The sequence below is a fragment of the Bos indicus genome, chromosome 17, assembly GCF_029378745.1.
Source record: "Bos indicus isolate NIAB-ARS_2022 breed Sahiwal x Tharparkar chromosome 17, NIAB-ARS_B.indTharparkar_mat_pri_1.0, whole genome shotgun sequence".
NCBI lineage: Eukaryota > Metazoa > Chordata > Mammalia > Artiodactyla > Bovidae > Bos > Bos indicus.
The window spans coordinates 42,128,326-42,148,724 of NC_091776.1; the positions used below are offsets into that span (position 1 = coordinate 42,128,326).

The 20,399-nt window shown below is 37.7% G+C and overlaps 1 protein-coding gene across 1 annotated transcript in view; it reads right to left on the reverse strand.

Moving 5' to 3' along the window:
- Positions 1-20,399, reverse strand: part of GLRB (glycine receptor beta) — an 89,420-nt gene that overhangs the window by 33,379 nt on the left and 35,642 nt on the right. Inside the window, exons 3-4 of the mRNA XM_070769207.1 lie at positions 16,154-16,260; positions 14,409-14,476 (exon numbers count right to left, since the gene is read on the reverse strand). Coding sequence (XP_070625308.1) covers positions 14,409-14,476; positions 16,154-16,260 — 175 coding nt within the window. The remainder of the gene's footprint in view (positions 1-14,408; positions 14,477-16,153; positions 16,261-20,399) is intronic.

The following is a 20,399-nucleotide window of genomic DNA, read 5'->3' on the forward strand; positions in this document are numbered from 1 at the left end:
GTAAATATTTAAATAGGAAGAGATAATATCTTATCTTTTATTAAATAATAAGATTTAATATTATTATTCAGATCAGATCAGATCAGTTGCTCAGTCGTGTCCAACTCTTTGCGACTCCATGACTCACAGCACGCCAGGCCTCCCTGTCCATCACCAACTCCCAGAGTTCACTGAGACTCACATCCATCGAGTCAGTGATGCCATCCAGCCATCTCATCCTCTGTCGTCCCCTTCTCCTCCTGCCCCCAATCTTTCCCAGCATCAGAGTCTTTTCCAATGAGTCAACTCTTCGCATGAGGTGGCCAAAGTACTGGAGTTTCAGCTTTAGCATTATTCCTTCCAAAGAAATCCCAGGGCTGATCTCTTTCAGAATGGACTGGTTGGGTCTGCTATTATTATTAGAAGTGAGAAAAAGCTCCACCCATCAACAGAAAATTGGATTAAAGATTTACTGAGCATGGCCATGCCCATCAGAATAAGATCTAGTTTCCCCCTCAGTCAGTCTCACGCATCAGGAAGCTTCCATAAGCCTCTTATCCTTCTCCATCAGAGGGCAGACAGACTGAAACCAAAATCTCAGAAAACTAACTAATCTAATCACACGGACCACAGCCTTGACTAACTCAATGAAACTATGAGCCATGCCGTGTAGGGCCACCCAAGACAGACGGGTCATGGTGGAGAGTTCTGACAAAATGTGGTCCACCAGAGAAGGGAATGGTAAACCACTTCAGCATTCCTGCCTTGAGAACCCCATGAACAGTATGAAAAGGCAAAAAGATAGGACATTGAAAGATGAACTCCCCAGGTCGGTAGGTGCCAAATATGCTACTAGAGATCAGTGGAGAAATAACTCCAGAAAGAATGAAGGGATGGAACCAAAGCAAAAACAACACCCAGTCGTGGATGTGACTGGTGATGGAAGCAAAGTCTGATGCTGTAAAGAGCAATATTGCATAGGAACCTGGAAAATTAGGTCCATGAATCAAGACAAATTGGAAGTGGTCCAAAAGGAGATGGTAAGGGTGAACATTGACATTTTAGGAATCAGCAAACTAAAATGGACTGGAATGGAAGAGAAAGAGCAAGACCATCCCCAAGAAAAAGAAATGCAAAAAAGCAAAATGGCTGTCTGAGGAGGCCTTACAAAATACCTTTGAAAAGAAGAGAAGCAAAAAGCAAAGGAGCAAAGGAAAGATATACCCATTTGATGCAGAGTTTCAAAGAAAAGCAAGGAGAGGTAAGAAAGCCTTCCACAGTGATCAACGAAAAGAAATAGAGGAAAACAATAGAATGGGAAAGACTAGAGATCTCTTCAAGAAAATTAGAGATACCAAGGGAATATTTCATGCAAAGATGGGCTCAATAAAGGACAGAAATGGTATGGCCCTAACAGAAGCAGAAAATATTAAGAAAAGGTGGAAAGAATACACAGAAGAACTATACAAAAAAGATCTTCAGACCCAGATAATCATGATGGTGTGATCACTCACCTAGAGCCAGTCATCCTGGAATGCGAGGTCAAGTGGGCCTCAGGAAGTATCACTATGAACAAAGCTAGTGGAGGTGATGGAATTCCAGTTGAACTATTTCAAATCCTAAAAGATGATGCTGTGAAAGTGTTGTACTCAATATGCCAGCAAATTTGGAAAACTCAGCAGTGGTCACAGGACTGGAAAAGGTCAGTTTTCATTCCAATCCCAAAGAAAGGCAATGCCAAAGAATGTTCAAACTACCACACAATTGCACTCATCTCACACGCTAGTAAAGTAAGCTCAAAATTCTCCAAGCCAGGCTTCAACAGCACATTAACCATGAACTTCCAGATGTTCAAGCTAGATTTAGAAAAGGCAGAAGAACCAGAGATCAAATTGCCAACATCCGCAGGATCATCGAAAAAACAAGACAGTTCCAGAAAAACATCTATTTCTTCTTTATTGACTACGTGAAAGCCTTTGACTATGTGGATCACAACAAACTGGAAAATTCTTCAAGAGATGGGGCTACGAGACCACCTGACCTGCCTCCTGAGAAATCTGTATGCAAGTCAAGAAGCAACAGTTAGAACTGGACATGGAACAATAGACTGTTTCCAAATTAGCAAAGGAGTACCTCAAGGCTGTATATTGTCACCCTGGTTATTTAACTTATATGCAGAGTACATCATGAGAAATGCTGGACTGGATGAAGCACAAGCTGGAATCAAGACTGCCAGGAGAAGTATCAAAAATCTCAGATATACATATGACACCATCCCATAAGGATGGCAGAAAGGGTAGAGGAAATAAATAGTCTCTTGATGAAAGTGAAAGAGGAGAGTGAGAAAGTTGGCTTACAGCTCAACATTCAGAAAACGAAAATCAGGGCATCTGTCCCATCACTTCATAGCAAATAGACGGGGAAATAGTTGAAACAGTGACAGACTTTATTTTTCTTTTGGCTCCAAAATCACTGCAGATAATGACTGCAGCCATAAAATTAAAAGACACTTGCTCCTTGGAAGGAAACTTATGACCAACCTAGGCAGCATATTAAAACTCAGAGACATCACTTTGCCAACAAAGGTCCAACTAGTCAAAGCTATAGCTTTTCCAGTAGTCATGTATGGATGTGAGTGTTGGACTATAAAGAAAGCTGCTCCTGCTGCTGCTTCTGCTAAGTCACTTCAGTCGTGTCCGACTCTGTGAGACCCCATAGACGGCAGCCCACCAGGCTCCCCCATCCCTGGGATTCTCCAGGCAAGAACACTGGAGCGGGTTGACATTTCTTTCTCCAATGCATGAAAGTGAAAAGTGAAAGTGAAGTCGCTCAGTCATGTCCGACTCTTCACAACCCCATGGACCACAGCCTACCAGGCTCCTCTGTCCATGGGATTTTCCAGGCAAGAGTCCTGGAGTGGGGTGCCATTGCCTTCTCCTAAAGAAAGCTGAGCACAGAAGAACTGATGCTTTTGAACTCTGTTCTTGGAGAAGACTATTTGAGAATCCCTTGTACAGCAAGGAGATCCAACCAGTGCATCCTAAATGAAATCAGTCCCAAATATTCATTGGAAGGACTGATGCTGAAACTGAAACTCCAATACTTTGGCCACCTGATGTGAAGAAGTGACTCATCTAAAAAGACCCTGATGCTGGGAAAGATTGAAGGCAGGAGAAGGGGAAAACAGAGGATGAGTTGGTTGGATGGCATCATCAACTCAATGGACATGAGTTTGAGTAAGCTCCGGGAGTTGGTGATGGACAGGGAAGCCTGGCCTGCTTCAGTCCATGGGGTCGCAGAGTCGGACACGACTGAGGGACTGAACTGCACTGAATGATCCGTCATAATGATTGGTATTCCAAAAGTATATACACTAAAAGCCATTTTATTACCTCCTCTAACTGCTGTGGAGGGTTTCCTTGGTGGCTCAGAGAGTAAAGAATCTGCCTGCCAATGCAGGAGACATGGGTTGGACTCATGAGTCAGGAAGATCCCCTGGAGAAGGAAATGGCAACCTACTCCAGTATTCTTGCCTGGGAAATCTCATGGACTGGAATTTCCCATGGAAAATCCCAGAGGAGCCTGGCATGCTATAGTCCATGGGGTCACAAAAGAGTCAGACACAACTTAGCCACTTAAACAACATTACTATTGTGTCTTATCAAATCATCAAAAACTGCATCTTTAATCCTCAGTATCTCAAACATGCATTCGTGGTATTATGATAAAATACCATGTCCTAAACTTATATTTAAGGGTCAGATAACAGTGCCGATGTATCTTGTATAGGCCTGTTATTAAAGCCATGTTATCTTATTTCAGTCAGTGATCATGACATGAAAATTTTGAAGATGAATTTTTTAATTTTTCACTTGTTTAATCCATATAAAACTATAATATCATTATACAGGTATTTACTGTGTGCTAGGTATATTTGATCTAAGTGCTTTACAAAAGATCCTTGTATATGCTTCCTATTACTGGGAAATACAATGCAAGCCTATCGTCATGTTTTCCTTTTTGTCTGGCATTCAGGGAACTAAAAGCTAAGCCCTAGAGCCCAGCAGTCCCCAACCTTTTTGGCATCAGGAACTGGTTTCCTAGAAGAGAATTTTTCCATGAATGTGGTGGGGAGCGGGGTGGTTCAGGCGTAAGGTGAGCAATGGGGAGCGGCAGATAAAGCTTCACTCGCCCCCCACCAGCTGCTCACCTTCTGCTTTGTGGCCCATTTTCTAACAAGTACTGGTACCGGTTCCTAGCCTGGGGATTTGGGGATCCCTGTTATAGCCAATTGAATTAATGCATAGCTCACTTCCTGATATGAGTATCATTGTATGGCTCCTGAACATTTAGTACTATTTCAATTACTTCATCGTATTTTTATTATTATTAGATACCATAAATCACCTCTAGAAACAGGGCTGGATAAAAATGAGTAACTGTTGAGACATTGCCACATACTGAGAAGAGTCTTTCAGCATTATTTAGGCATGGCTCCCAGGCAACTTTGCCAGTGTAGCTGCTAAAATCAGGATGCTGGTTCCCTCTTTAATGAGTTACATGAATCACTGACATGTCCTCACAAAACACAATTGTTTCAACCTTTTAAAAATTGTGCTTTGTTCTCAAAAAGCGAAACACAGAAGTACCATATGATCCCGCAATTCCACTCTTAGGCACATGCCCCTAAAAATTAAAAGAAGAGACTACAACTGATATCTGTACACCCTTTTTCTTAGCAGTGTCATTTACAATACTGAAAAGGTGAAACAATGCACGTGTCATCAACAGATGAATGGACACACCAAGTGTTGCATATACATACACATCATGGATTATTACTCTGCCATAAAAAGGAAAGAAATTGGGGTACATGTTACAACATGAATGAACCTTGAAAACACGACCCCCTAAAAATCAGGACTAAGGAAGAATTTGCCCAGTATTACTACTTAGAGCAGGGATACAGGGGCAAAGCAAACCCTGGGGAAGAAAAGCATTTAAAGGGCTGGCTAGAAGTCTGAGAAAAGGTAGAAAACCCTGGGAATTAGATTTCACCAAACTAGAGTCAAAAGCTTTAAGATGGTCAACAGAGCAAACACCATCAAAGGTCAAATACAATCAAACTGAATACTTTCAGCAAATGAGGAAGCCATTGACAATTTCAGCAAAAACCCTCATGGAAGGACAGAGAGCCTGGCGGGCTACAGTCTATGGAATCGCAAAGAGTCAGACACGACTGAGTGACTAAACACAGCACAGCAGAGCGGCATACAACAAAAGCAAGATGACAGAGGGTTAAGAGGTGCATGAAGGCTCCTATCTATAAGATGGAGATAAAATAACACACCCACAACACAGGGTTTTTATAAGGAATAAATGAGAAAACATACGTAAAGTACATGAACTTCACCTGACTGTATTATGTGCTAAGCAAGCATTTTGTTTTATTGGGACATACTCATTATGTTGCTATTCTTTTATAATGTTGGTAATAGTGGTTAATAGACTTTTTGCTTCAAAAAAAAAATCCTGCCTATACTGTAATTCATTGGGTTTGCTCCGTACTGTGCCAACTGACCTACAATTGTACTAAATAGTAACCCCTTTCTAAGGTCACAAATCTTGAAACTGTGCCTTCAGCATCTACTGAAATTCTTGCTTCTAGCTGCACTGGGATAAGCTCAAAACACTATTAGTTTGGGCTCTCTACTATAATCCTGTATCAAATTTTATTTCTTAATAGAACTCCAGAGTTGTTTTAGAATGAGCATCACTGAAAAACTGGAAATCAGTTACTTCATTGTATTATTCTTGGTCATTACAATTTATTATCTCATTATGAAAGTCCTTCCAAGATGCTTTTCCATTAGCTATGTAGCTACATATTATTATAGTGAATACAAGTTGTTGCAAGTTTATATAAGGAGTGTTTAAAGTTTTTACAATTTAAATTAATAGCTTTGGCTCCACATTCATTAGAAGATAAAAGCTTATTAGTTAGTATGCTTTGGTTCATTTTTTTATGAGCATTTCTAAATAATTGCTAGTTACTGGCATTTCAAATGCTCTACATTAAGATAACTAATTTGGAAACCTATTTATTTTCATTTTCAATTACTCAATCACTATAATTACAACTCGATCATATTATTTTGCAATGAAGAAATTCCCATCAGAAACAGACTTCTTTTATCACTGGAAAATTACTTAATTGTTTTGAAAGAACTTGGTGACAAAAACTATCATTGTTCATCACAAATAGCACACAAACAGTCATGATCTGGAACATGGATGTTCTCCAAGATTTTCAGTACCAATTAACACCCAAATTAAGCTACTTCTCAAGGCAATAAAAATTTCACAAGAAGACATTAAAACTAGTTTGTTTCATTAATGATATTTTAGTTTTAAGAACTGTTTTATATCTTGTGTTATCGTTAGGATAGCTAGCACGGTTACTTGTAATTTTTACCTAACACTTATATATGCAATTTTTACTCTTTTATTTTCTTTATGATAAAAAATGGCATTCATGGAAACAAAGAAGATCAAATCTCATGGTATCCAGCAGGATTACATTTAAAATTCTGGCAACAGAGCTTGTTTTTCAACCAAGCCTGGTTTGAAAAGGATTTAAATTTAATCATTAGTGAGGTTAGACGTTTCATGCAAGAACTACAAGCTAACCAAACGTCAGTAAAAATTCTTAGGTTACACTTTATTTTTCTCAATATGACATTTTAAAAGTTTTATTAAATACTGTTCTGTAACAGCATATGACTATCTAAATTTTTCTAGATCTATGCCAATATTCTATTTTGATTGGGGGTGCCTGCTATGTGGTGCAATGCAGCCACCCTAACTATAACCTCCGTAAGTCTTGCAATCTGCCAGATCAGATACACAGAAAATTCTCAATATATTTCTGTTAAATACAGTAGTGAAGAAGTAATTTTCATGACATTTTGACAGATTAGGAGATTGGTCCAGCATTATTTACACCACTTATGTAATGGTGCAAATTTTCTATATCAGTTGATAGTGACAAATTACAAGAAGGGAAAATAAAACTGGGGTGTTTCTCATCCTTCCTGATTGTCTAAGACAGGTGACTTTTGCACAACACTGGGTTAGTAGTGCTTACCCTCCATGCAGCCAAAAATCCACATGTAACTTTATTGTTAGCCCTCTGTATCCATGGATTAAGCCAACCAACGAACCATAGCTCATACAGTACTATAGTACACAGATAGTATTATGGTGAAAATGGTAGAAGCAGACCCACGCAGTTCAAACTCGTGTTGTTCAAGAGCCAACTGTATAATGCTATGACTTATGATGTCGAATCACCAAAGCTTCTGAACAAAACAGCTAGAAGAAATAGATTAAAAAGGATTTACCTTCATTTTGAGGTAAATCCACTAAAAAGTAACTGACAAGGAAAAGAGACAGGTATACAGTATATATTAACTAATAAAAGCATAGCTTCTCTTTCTGGTTATGTCCTTTTGATGAATAACTTGAGTGAGTGAGACTTTTAGTAATTAATCACTGCACAAAAAATGACTGGCTATTTTTGCATTTCCATATATGGAAACAGTAATGTACATAATCAGATAGCCCTCTAGCAGCATTTGGGAGAAAGTCATATGTAATCAGATAATTCTCCAAGAGAATTTGGGAGAAAAAAATTATTAACTAGTGTCCACCAGCATGTGTATCAGTTCCTGAATGCTGCTAAAACTATTGCCAACAGTCAGTGGCTTAAAGCAAGACTGATCTTGACCTTCTAGGTCTGGAGTTCAGAACATCAGAATCAGAGTCACTGAGCTGAGGTCCAGGCTGGTTCCCTCTGGAGGTCTGAGCAGCCAGTCTGATCCCTTGCTTTGCCCAGCATGGCCGGGTTGTCTGCATCCCTTCACCTGCATCCTCTTCATGTCACTTCTACTGCATTGGTTACATCACATCTCCTGTTACTGACTCTACCCTCCTGTCTCCTCTTCTAAGGACTCTGGTGATTACACTGGGCCCACTTGATGATCAGGATAATCTGCATTGCAAGACTTTTAATTTAATCACAGATGCAAAGTCTCTTCCACTGTGTAAAATAACATATTCACGGGTCCAAAGATTAGGATAAGTTCCTCTTTAGGGGACAACTATCTAGCCCAGCACAAGGCACAAACCCTGAAGATGAATAGCAAGGGAAGAAATTAAATATTTTAAGATTTGAGTATCTAAGATGCAAAGTAGACAAAAAAAAATGGGGCAAGCATGTCAATATTATCCTATAATAAATGAAACAATGTTGGAAAGTTAATAACAAAAGCAATAAAATGTATAGAATAGTAAACTAAGAAAGTTTTAAGAAAAGAAATTTAGATTTACATGGAGAAGAAAATATATAAAATAAAATTTTTTTAAAACAACAAAGATAAGTAATTTCCAAGAACCAGAATTAAGCTCTTTTAGCTGATCCCAAATATGAGTTTTTTTCTTGACAGGTACAACTGTGTTGCCCAAACAGAGCTGAAGCCTACTATTAAAACACATAAAAAACTCATGCAGCAGAAAGGCATAGAAAGTTTGGCAGGATCACAGATTGTAGTGTAACAATAATTCGATATAATTACAAAGCATGTCTACACTGAAGAAAATGGATTGTATAAACAGGCTTTATTTCCATGAAAGAGTTCTTATGTATTTCTGACAAGGCAAAATATGTATATAGACTGTTATAATATATCATAATACTTAATTGTATCCCATGAATGCAAAAGTTTACATTTTCTATTATAAAAACCCACAGATTTCAGTCAAAGGTAGGAATCGAATGGAGAAATCAACAAATATTTTAAGCATAACCATACAGCAGATGCCACTTCACCTCTGCTGCTGCTGCTGCTAAGTCGTTTCAGTCGTGTCCGACTCTGTGCGACCCCATAGACAGCAGCCCACCAGGCTCCCCCGTCCCTGGGATTCTCCAGGCAAGAACACTGGAGTGGGTTGCCATTTCCTTCTCCAATGCATGAAAGTGAAAAGTGAAAGTGAAGTCGCTCAGTCGTGTCTGACTCTAAGCGACCTCATGGACTGCAGCCTACCAGGCTCTTCGGTCCATGGGATTTTCCAGGCAAGAGTACTGGAGTGGGGTGCCATTGCCTTCTCCACACTTCACCTCTAACAAATCTATATTCTTACTGATTTGAGGGTTTTAGTTCAGTTGTCACCAGCAGTAGCATACAAACTGATATAATAAATGACTGTCATAACAACTTCAAAAGAGGATGATTACATTTATTTGATGATTTTAGTGAAAGTGAAAGTGAAACCGCTCAGTCATGTCCGACTCTTTGCGACCCCATGGACTGTAGCCTACCAGGCTCCTCAGTCCATGCGATTTTCCAGGCAAGAGTACTGGAGTAGGTTGCCATTTCCTTCTCCAGGGGATCTTCCCAACCCAAGGATCGAACCCGGGTCTCCCGCACTGCAGGCAGACGCTTTACGGTCTGAGCCACCAGGGAATTACAGCATTAATAATGAGACCTTACAGAAATGGAAGGCAGCAGAATGCAGATGAACATACAGACATGAGAAATAGGAACCATAAAGCTAAAAACTAAGATGCGAAAAGCTGAAGGAGCACATAGCCCTGGAGGTTGGAGAGTTTCAGGAATATTTATATGGCTGTGATTTTTCTTCTACTACACAGTTACAGATTGTGAATAAATGTAAGATTGCTTTCTGTTTAGTCATTGACATTTAGCATCTGAATTAAAAGACAAATAAGCAGGAAGGAATGTTTTACAAACAGAATTGGCTAAAATATCCTTATAATGTTAATACTCATTGCTTCAATGGATTCTTTGTTAGATAATGAACTTTATACACTGGGGAAAAGGGCTGCCTCCTTCCTTCAAAAGTTGCTCCACCTCTGTCTGCAGCTCTTAATGCCGCATCCACCACCAGGCTCTGGAGTTAAAGTAAAAAGACCTGAAGTGCAGAGGAAAGCTCTGGCCAATATTGAAGCTTCCAAATTTTAGGACTTCCTTTATTTCAGCAGACCTTTGTAGGGAAATTTCTAAGGGGATATTAATAAACAAAACCTCAACTGTACAACAGAGTTACTAACAAAAGGTTCATTTTCTTTAGGATGAGATTCTACTGTAAAATATGACATTAACTTGCAGATGCATCACAACCCTACAGTCAATGTCCCTTTAGGGTTGCGATGCCAGAAAAAATATTGTTCCTTAATTTCTGTAATTTTTTCACTCATTTTAGGGTGTAACACATCAAGTACACAAAAGATTCAAGCACAAGCCTCTCTGATATCACACTGTTCAGCATACTATTTCCACGAACATATATTCTGTATTTAGACAAATCTAAGTCTCTCTACTTTTCCAGCCTCTTGTTCTGGGGGTATCATTTGCTTATTTTCTTTTGTTTTTTTTTTTAAGAAATATGTTCCTTGGCTATTACCAAAAAAAGACGAGATCTAACAGAACTTTGTAAATCAACTATATGACAATAATTTTTTTTTTAATGACAAGCAGTAACAAATTCTGTTTAGAATGTGAAGAGATTGTACACTATTAGTGGAAATTCAAACCAGTAAAGCTACTATGGAAAACAGTATGGAGATTCTTCAAGAAACTAAAAATAGAACTATCATAAGATCCAGCAATCCCACTTCTGGGTATATGCCCAAAGGAAACATGACATCTAGAAGAGATGCTTGCATTTTCATGCTCACTGCAGTATTATTTACAACAGCTAGAGTATGGAAACAACCTAGGCACCCATCAATGAATGAATGGACGAGGAAAATGTGGTACACACACACACACACACACACATACATACATATAAAGTAGAATATTATTCAGCCTTAAGAAAAGAAGGAAAATACTATCATTTACAACAACATGGATGAACCTGAGGAGCATCATGCTAAGTAAAATAAACCAGACAGAGAAAGACAAATACGCCATGGTATCACTTATATGTCGAATCTTAAAAAAAAAAAAAAAAGAGTCAAATCCATAGAAATGGAGAGTTGAAAAGTGATTGCCAAGAATTTGGAGTATGGGAAAGAGGGAGAGGTTGGTAAAAGGTGTAAACGTATAGTTATAAGATGAATAAGGTTTGAGGATCTAGGGTGTAACATGGTGACCATAGTTGTAACACTACTGTGTACTTGAAATTTGCTAAGAGGACAGAACTTAAATGTTCTTATAAAAGAAAAAATATATATACATGAGATGATGGATGTGTTAATTATCATGATGGGGGAAATCCTTTCACAGTGTAGAAACATATCAAATCATCACACACATTTTAACTTACAATTTCACCTGTCAGTTATACCTCAGCAAAGCTGAAAAGTTAATAAGCCCACTCTTTGTGACTGGAAGGAAAAAGAAAGACCCACTTATAATATAACTGCTCTCCACACCTGTGTATCCTCTTACCCTCCTGAGTCATCGCTACTATTTCCGATTGGTATTTGTAACAAGTCATGAAGAACAAGCTTTGTCTTAGACACATTTCTCCCCTTAGAAGACATATAGTGTTATCTCTATACAGATAATAGCTTGTACCTTTCTTAACTATTACACAACAAGGTATTAAAGAGTTTTTTTTTTGGAAAAAGTGAGAAAATCTATAAAATATCACAGCCCTGAAAGAGACATCTGTAAAAACTGTCTTAGAAGTATGAAATAAACATTGCCAAAACAAAAAAATAATCATTACAATAAAGTAGACTATTTAAGTCTATTTGATGAGCATGGTTTCAATTCTGAACCTTTAGGCTATATCAGCACAACACAAAGGGAAAGATAGGTTATTTCATCAAAAGAAATAGCAAATATAAATAATTTGGCTCCTCTGCATAAAGGTCTCTAAATTGACAAAACTAACACTCTACTGTAATAGCATTCTTTACTCTGTTATTTAATCTATAAATTCAACATGGGCTTCCCAGGTGGCGCTAGTAGAAAGAACCCACCTGCCAATGCAGTAGATGTAGGAGACTCGGGTTCAATTCCTGGGTCGGGAAGATCCCCTGGAGGAGGGCATGGACAGAGGAGCCTGGTGGGCTGCAGTCCATGGAGTTGCAAAGAGTTGGACACGACTGAAGCAACTTAGCACATACGCATGCACACATTCAACATGAGTCTATTTTTAAAGTTTGCTCTGCCAATACTTTTATGGTGACCTGGGCTCACTTTTTGCTGGCCAAAGCAGAATGTATTAATTTATTTAATCAATATTAGTTAATAATGTGACATCATTTATGGGCTCACTCATTGAGGACCTACTGTCTTCTGTATTTTATGGAAACTGAAGAAGCAGAATGCACTGTTTTTGACTTTGAGAGATTAATAACTCCATCAGAGAACAAAATTAAAACACACAAAAAGAGTTGAATTACAGTCAAGAAGTGATCAGTTTAACAAACAAACAATGATAGAGATGAAAGACGTGGATGGAAAAGGGGGCAGAGAGTGAGTGAGTGCAGCTCAGAGTCAGAGGCTCTGCTCAGACAAGAGATGGAGGTCAGAGGTAAGAGTGCAGGCTGAAAACCGATGGAATCCGGCCGCAGCAATCGGTGCTCGGGGTTCGCTATTGTGAAGAGTGAGCAGAAGGATGAGACAAGATCATATTGAGAAACCATGCACTATTTTATTATGATCCTCAAATAACCTATGAGAAAGTTCCTACCCCTTTTCTGTCAGCCCTTTACCGCAGGTATTTTCAGCTTGATACAGTCAGTGATGGACTGATGGGACCAAAAGAAGTACAGTGTCTGGTAACTGGAAGGCATTCAATATGTATTAAAGAATAGATACATTAATGGTACTTAATGAGCTAGGACACACATGTTGCTCCTGTGCAAATGAGAAAAAAAAAAAAAAAAAAAAAACTGTATTAGTTGTCCTAAAATGCAGGATAGTACTGGGGATGTTTCCAACAGGATGTAACACCTCAATCACGGTGTTTTAGGGGTAGTATCGTGGCCTCATGAAAGATAAAACAGGGTACAGCGAAAAGCACAGATACCAAATAAATTTCCCAGACGTTTCACCTTGAGAAAATTACATTTCTCACTCTTCTTGTCAGAATTGCTTAAACTAGTCATATTTTCAAATGATGAATGCAACTCTTGTCTCCTCAGTGATACATACTTGTCTGTACATTGTTTAAGAGCTTTCTTGATCTATAATATACTAGATATACAGCCATTTAGGTTAACTAAAAGTCACTGGAGTGAATTTTGGACTTGATTTCAAAATAACTAATTATTCAAACTACACACTCTCTAAAAAAAATTAAGTATTCAGAGTTAAAGACATGCTTCTATGAAAAATAAATAACATTCTCATCACAATATATTTTACCATGATATTAATTAATATAAAAATGTGTCATAATTTAAACGTAACACACAATTTTATAACATGCTATGATGCTCCTAGGAATATAGGAATACATTCTTTTTCTGGTCTGAGATATTCCCTGAAAAGCTACACTGTGTTGTAATCATTACTATTAAGCTTTTAATCCACACCTTATATTATTACTTAAGAAACATATAAGTATCTCAAAAAATGATGCTCAAAATAAAACTTTTAAGCCTTCTTCCTCCCACCTGAAATACCATTTCAGCATGTGGTTTTTCAGAAAGGGTATAATATTAATATTTTAAAACATTAATAAGCAAGTGGACTTTCCTGAATGTCTTTGAGAAGCTGAAGGGTAACTGAACCACACGTCACTCAAGGAATCCACAAATCATCCTTCACAGGCTTCTTTGTCCCTAACACCCAACTCTCGCCGGTCAGCAACCCCACCCCAAGCCTCTCTTTCCTTTTCTTCCTGGGCCTTTCCTTGTTCTTTGTTTATATAACATAAACGTTTTAGGGAGCTCTGTTGCTCTACTTTAGGAAAATTAAATTTGCTTTTTACAATTCTCTGCTTCACACATCCCAAAATTAGTACAAGAGAGAAAACAAAGATTATCCTCAGGAGACTAGAAGAAAAAACAAAAGAAGACTATGAACACAAAAAGTTTTGAATGCTCATACACATAAGTGTATTAGGAAATAATGTTGCACCAGAATATTAATTGCACAAATCCCTTTCCCAGGTGGCATCCACTTAGTTGTTCAGAGTGAAATGTTAATTCTCCCAATTCTGTAAGTTTCAATGCAGTATAAAGACTAAATGTGAACTGCAAAAATACAAAGGCATTGAAATCACTAACTCAGCAAAACCCTGAAATTTGAATATTTATACTAGGAGAGAGCATGCATTTTTTTTTCCTGAGAATTACTCCTTATTTTTCAGTTATAATTTCTTCTAATATTTTCCAGTTAAACTATTCACAACTAAAAATATTAAATGAATTTTAATCTTACCATTGTTGTCTCTTGAATAGATCCAAAACTGTTGATAAAAATGTTGACTACTACATCAACAGGAATGCCTGTCAATAAAAATTAAGGATATAGTTTAGTGGCTGTACAAACCTTGGTCAGAATCTTCATATTTTTATGGTTTATGCAGTTGATTGTTATATTTTTTCCAATCCACACAGATGTATAAACCTATGGTTTCAAGATACATGTTCACAATTGCTATTAACTTATTCTTCTAAATAGGGATCAACACACAAACAAAAAATGAGTTATGTTGTTCTTCATAGCACTATTTATTCAGAAATATTTCTCTCTTAAATTGTAGGGACTCTGGGAAAATACATTTACCTTAAAAAGTTTTCAATTGAGCTGATGCATTTACTTTAAGATATTGCAAATTATTTTTTTAAAACATCATTTAAAAATATGATTTATGTTTTGCATTTTATAGTCTTTCAAATTTTTTACCTTAAATGGCAAGCAGAATACAACAATTATTATATTTTGATTTTTAATCCATGAAAATGTAAACTTAATCAGACATACAACAGAATCGTTATAAAGATTTTTGCCTGACCTGTTGGAAAATAATTTTAGAGTTCATAGAGTGAGAACTAAGGTATAATGTTGCCAATTTCTTTCTTGCTTTCTTTTTTTTTTTTTTTTCACTCATTGTGGGTTGCTGCTTGGGCTAACAAAGGGAAAATGTGAAGTTAGCCTTTTGGCCACATAACCTCTGACTGATGAAAAACAGGTGTTGAATCAATACATGGTAGACATGTGACAACCCAGACCATGGTGCTGTTGAAAGTAACAGAGTAGGTTCTGGTAATGAACAAAAAACTCTGTTTTTACAACATCGTTGTATAACTTCAGTTGACTAGAAGCAGCTGCAGGCTTTTCTTTTTTTTTCTTGTAAAGGAAAAAAAAAAAAAAATCAAGCCTCCTAATGTTAATGCAATCTACATTAATACCTGTCCTTAGCCAGCAACAAAGATGGCAGTTTTCCAGAGATATATTCATATATCTAACTCATCAAGAGGAAGAAAGAAAGAGGGAAAGTAACAAAGAAAGAAAGGAGGGAAGGGAGAAAGGAAGGCAGGCAAACATATACAATCTTCCCACAACTTTTACTGCAAGTACAGTTTTGGTTTTTAAATGGTGTGATAGGCGGTAATATTTATTGAAATAAAAATATAGTCACATTTATTCACAAAGTTAACGTGTTTTTAAAAACTATATGGCTTTTTCTTTCAGCCAAAGCATAGAGGGTTTTTTTTTTTTAAGTCAATGTAAAAAACTAATAAAGAGTAAAAAAATAATTTAAATGCCTATCAGAGCTTTCTCTATTCGGAAATGAGTATATGGCTGTTCTCCTACAAAGTAGAACTTTGGTGTCTGAATGAGAGCCAGAGCCTAAATTTAAATTATTAAGGTTAAGAATACAAAATACTTAGAAAACCCATCGCATGGGTTAGTCTATTAATTCACCATAGAAAACCCGTCACATGGGTTAGCCTATTAATTCACAATATACCTTTTTCTTTTAAGCCCTAGAACCATATACAACTATTACAAGTAATGTTTTGCTTATCTTTAAACATTTTTTGCATTTAATTGCTCAGACATAAGAACATTACAGAACAGTTATTACTGTTTTGAATATCTGAAATAAATGATTTTACACAGATAAAATTAGGGTTTAAACTGCAAAGAATGGAGATATTGACGGGGGAGAGACAAACCTTTGAAATTTGGTCTTATCCTGGGATCATAACTGACCAGCAGCCTGTTCAAGATATTGCTGGTGGAGTTGGCGGGTACTCGGGCTAGATCCTCTGCTGACTGTTGCCTATGAGAGAAAAAACAAAACCCTGGTAAGTATTTAGAAACAGCAAGCAACAGGCATGGGTGATTTTCATTAAAGACTTTGCTTTTTGAGACAAATATATAGCATGTCTTTTCCAAATAGAAGTGAAAAGTAATAGATATTATCAGAAGCCCAAAAGATATGTCATTAAAAAAAAAATAAAACAGAAAAGTAATCCAGCATTTAATTTTAACAAATGCATAAAACACTGCTGCAAATAATCCATGTTTCTTTCTTTTAAATAAAGTTATGCAGATCTTTTACTTGTCCTGAAGCAGTATGCAGTCAAAATCTAGACAAGCACAAAGGAAGGGCAGACAAGGAGTTAGAAAAAAAGAGATAGTTTTTGAATAATATATTAACCTTCTATCTAAGCAAAAAAGTATGCGAAGACTACAAGATGATATGGACAAAGAGACAGTCCAAGAATTTACAAAATTTATAAAAGTCATCTGACACTTGTAAAATGATACTGTGTAAGAAACACACAATGAATGCTCTCTGTGGAGTTCGCTGTTGTTTAGTTCGTAAGTCGTGTTCGACCCTTTTTCGATTCCATGGACTGCAGCCTGCCAGGCTCCTGTGTCCATGGGATTTTCCAGTCAAGAATACTGGAGTGGGTTGCCATTTCCTACTCCAGGGGACCTTTCGGACCCAGCGATCAAACCCTAGTCTCATGCATCGGCAGGCGGGTTCTTTACCACTGAGTCATCAGGGAAGCCATTAACTCTGGATTGGTAAAAGAGGTCTTTACTATCAGACCAATTAAATAAAGGAAAGTAGAGAGGTCTGAGATACAGCTGCCTTTTTCTTTTATTCAATATATATACATATTTGCTATCAACTATCAAAAAGAGAAAAACTGCCATATTTTTCTATTGTAATTAACTTTGAACAATGAATCTTGACTAAATTGGTGTTGCTTGGGAGCACTTAAACTCTTCCTTGGAGGTCTTTGAAAACTGTTCTGTTGTTTACTGTTTGTTTGGGATCTATTACTACCCATAAAATCTTATCATATAATAATTTTCCCAGTCCAAAAATCAGTTCAGTTCAGTTCAGTTGCTCAATCATGTCTCTTTGCGACTCCATAAATTGCAGTGCTCCAGGCCACCCTGTATGTTGCCAACTCCCATTTACTCAAACTCATGTCTATTGAGTCGCTAATGCCATCCAACCATCTCATCCTCGGTTGTCCCCTTCTCCTGCCTTCAGTCTTTCCCAGCATCAGGTTCTTTTCAAATGAGTCCATTCTTTGCATCAAGTGGCCAAAGGACTGGCATTTCAACTTCAGCATCAGTCCTCCCAATGAATATTCAGGACTGCTTTCCTTTAGGATTGACTGGTTGGATCTCCTTGCAGTCCGAGGGACTCTCAAGAGTCTTCTCCAATACCACAGTCCAAAAATAATATCCATGAAAATCACAAGGAAGATTAAAACTACACTTGAGCACCCAGCATTGTCTATTCTGTATCAATATGATGTGCCTGTGTGCTCAGTCTCTTCAGTCCTGTCTGACTCTTTTGCAACCCCATGCATTGTAGCCCGCCAAGCTCCTCTGTCCGTGGAATTCTCCAGGCAAGAATATTAGAGTGGGTTGCCATGTCCTCCTCCAGGGTATCTTCCTGACCCAAGGACTGAACCTACGTCTCCTGTATTGCAGGCAGATTCTTTAACCACTGAGCCACCTGGGAAACCCCATTGAGATGGTAAAAGTATAAATTTCATAAATGACATTAATTTATAGGAAGCAAATAATGTAATACACTTGCTTTGTTTTGAGATCCCAGCTCTGATGTATCAGGCAATTTTGTTCTTTGTTAATTATGCTACTATGAGCTGATATTATACAACCACTAGAGGTGAAATATGACATTAACTAGCATTCAAAAAAAAAAATCTAAAAATACCATGAGTTGATACAGACAAACTTTTCAAGTAGTTATCAGAAAGAATCCAAAACATTGGAGAAATAAAGTGAAAACCAATTAGTCAAATCTCCCCAAAGTGCAGAAGATTAAGTAGATTTAAGTTGTATCTCTTGACCTTATCAGCTCTCATATCCTACCTAGTTGCAGGTTTTGGGGACTAGTAATGAGATTTTTCCATTTCATTGCAAGGGAAATTGTAACCTTCTTAGAGCCAACTGTCATTCCTAAGCAAAATGTAGAAAACTTCAAAGAAAATGAGCCTATTTCAGAAAATTGGATATTAGGATGCAATTAGTGTCCAAACTCATTTACAGGTTTTCTCATTCAAGGAAGGAAGATAGAATTGATGGATTACAAACTACACTTGAATAGGATCAATTAAGAACTGTTATTATTATCTCTCAATGTAAAATCCTTCAAAAGTCTGTTTCTTCTATGTAATGCAAGAACCAGACATCATAAAACCAATTAATAATAACTTATCTATTTATTTTTTTGGCCATGCCATGGAGGATTAGTCCCCCAACCAGGGATCAAATCCGTGCCCCCTGCATTGGAAGTGTGGAGTCCTAAATACCAGCCAAGTCTCATAATAATTTTTGTGGTAGAGAACTGTTCAGCCTGATTTTCTTCCCAGCTGTGAAGGCAGGAAGAATACAACACCCCACAATCTATACCTCTTCAGCATAAAAATTATTTTGAACCAAAGGCACTTGAAGAAAAGCAAACAGAGGGGCAGGATTTCTCTAAATTCTTCTTATCTGACTACAGTCAGTCACACTGCTACATTTAAAATGAATAACCAACAAGAACCTACTGTATAGCATGTGGAACTCTTTCAATGCTATGTGGCAGCCTGGATGGGAAGGGAGTTTGGAGAAGAATGGATACATGTAGATGCATGGCTGAGTCCCTTCACTGTTCACCTGAAACCATGACAATATTGTTAATCAGCTATGCTGCTGCTGCTGCTGCTAAGTTGCTTCAGTCGTGTCTGACTCTGTGTGACCCCATAGACGGCAGCCCACCAGGCCCCGCTGTCCCTGGGATTCTCCAGGCAAGAACACTGGAGTGGGTTGCCATTTCCTTCTCCAATGCATGAAAGTATAAAGTGAAAGTGAAGTCACTCAGTCGTGTCTGACTCTTCGTGACCCCATGGACTGCAGCCTACCAGGCTCCTCTGTCCATGGGATTCTCCAGGCAAGAATATACCCCAATACAAAATTAAAAGTTAAAAAAAAAAAAAAAAACCAGAGAAAGAGTTTCTCCAAAAGGAACCCTCTTGTCTTCAATCCCCTCCCCAGAGTTTTCATCAACTGGGTAAGATGACTCATCACAGGACAGGACAACAACACTTGATCCACACCCAGGAAAACAGAGTCACAAACATCACACCTCTTTCATCTCTTCTTCTCCAGACCAGTCACCTTTTCTAAAAGTCATCCACTTCCTCTGGAGGCCCACATTCTCCTCCCCTCCCCCTTTCAAGATGATATATAAATTCCCAAAACTCACCACTCTCTCCCATATTCAATTTTGTTTTTCTCTGATGCTGGCCCATATGCACATAACATTAAAAATTAATAAATGTGCATACCTTTTATTTTGTTAGCATGACTATTGTCAGACTACTTCACAGACCCAGCTACTGAGGATGGGGTAGGGAACAAAAAGAAACCTTTTCTCCTTTACAGCTGTAAGTCAAGTTACCCAAACTCATCTTCTAGCCCTTCCAACTCACTACCAGATTTTATTTTTCTCCCGATTGTCAGCCCCCCTTAGTGGAAAATCATAATTCCTACTCATCGTTGAACAAATCTACAGTATTCTTTAATACTGCTCCTCTAAAATGATGCTTTGATTATACTGGTTTACTCTAATAAACTGAAAAATATACTCTTGGGCCAACATCCATTGGATCATAGAGAAAGCAACAGAGTTCCAGAAAAACATATACTTCTGCTTTACTGACTACACCAAAGCCTGTGGATCATTGTAGATCCACACAATGACTGTGTGGATCACAACAAACTGTGGAAAATTCTTTAAAAGATAGGAATACCAGACCATCTTACCTGCCTCCTGAGAAATCTGTATGCAGGTCAAGAAGCAACATTTAGAACTGGACATGGAACAACAGACTGCTTCCAAATTGGGAAGGAGTACGTCAAGGATGTATATTGTCATCC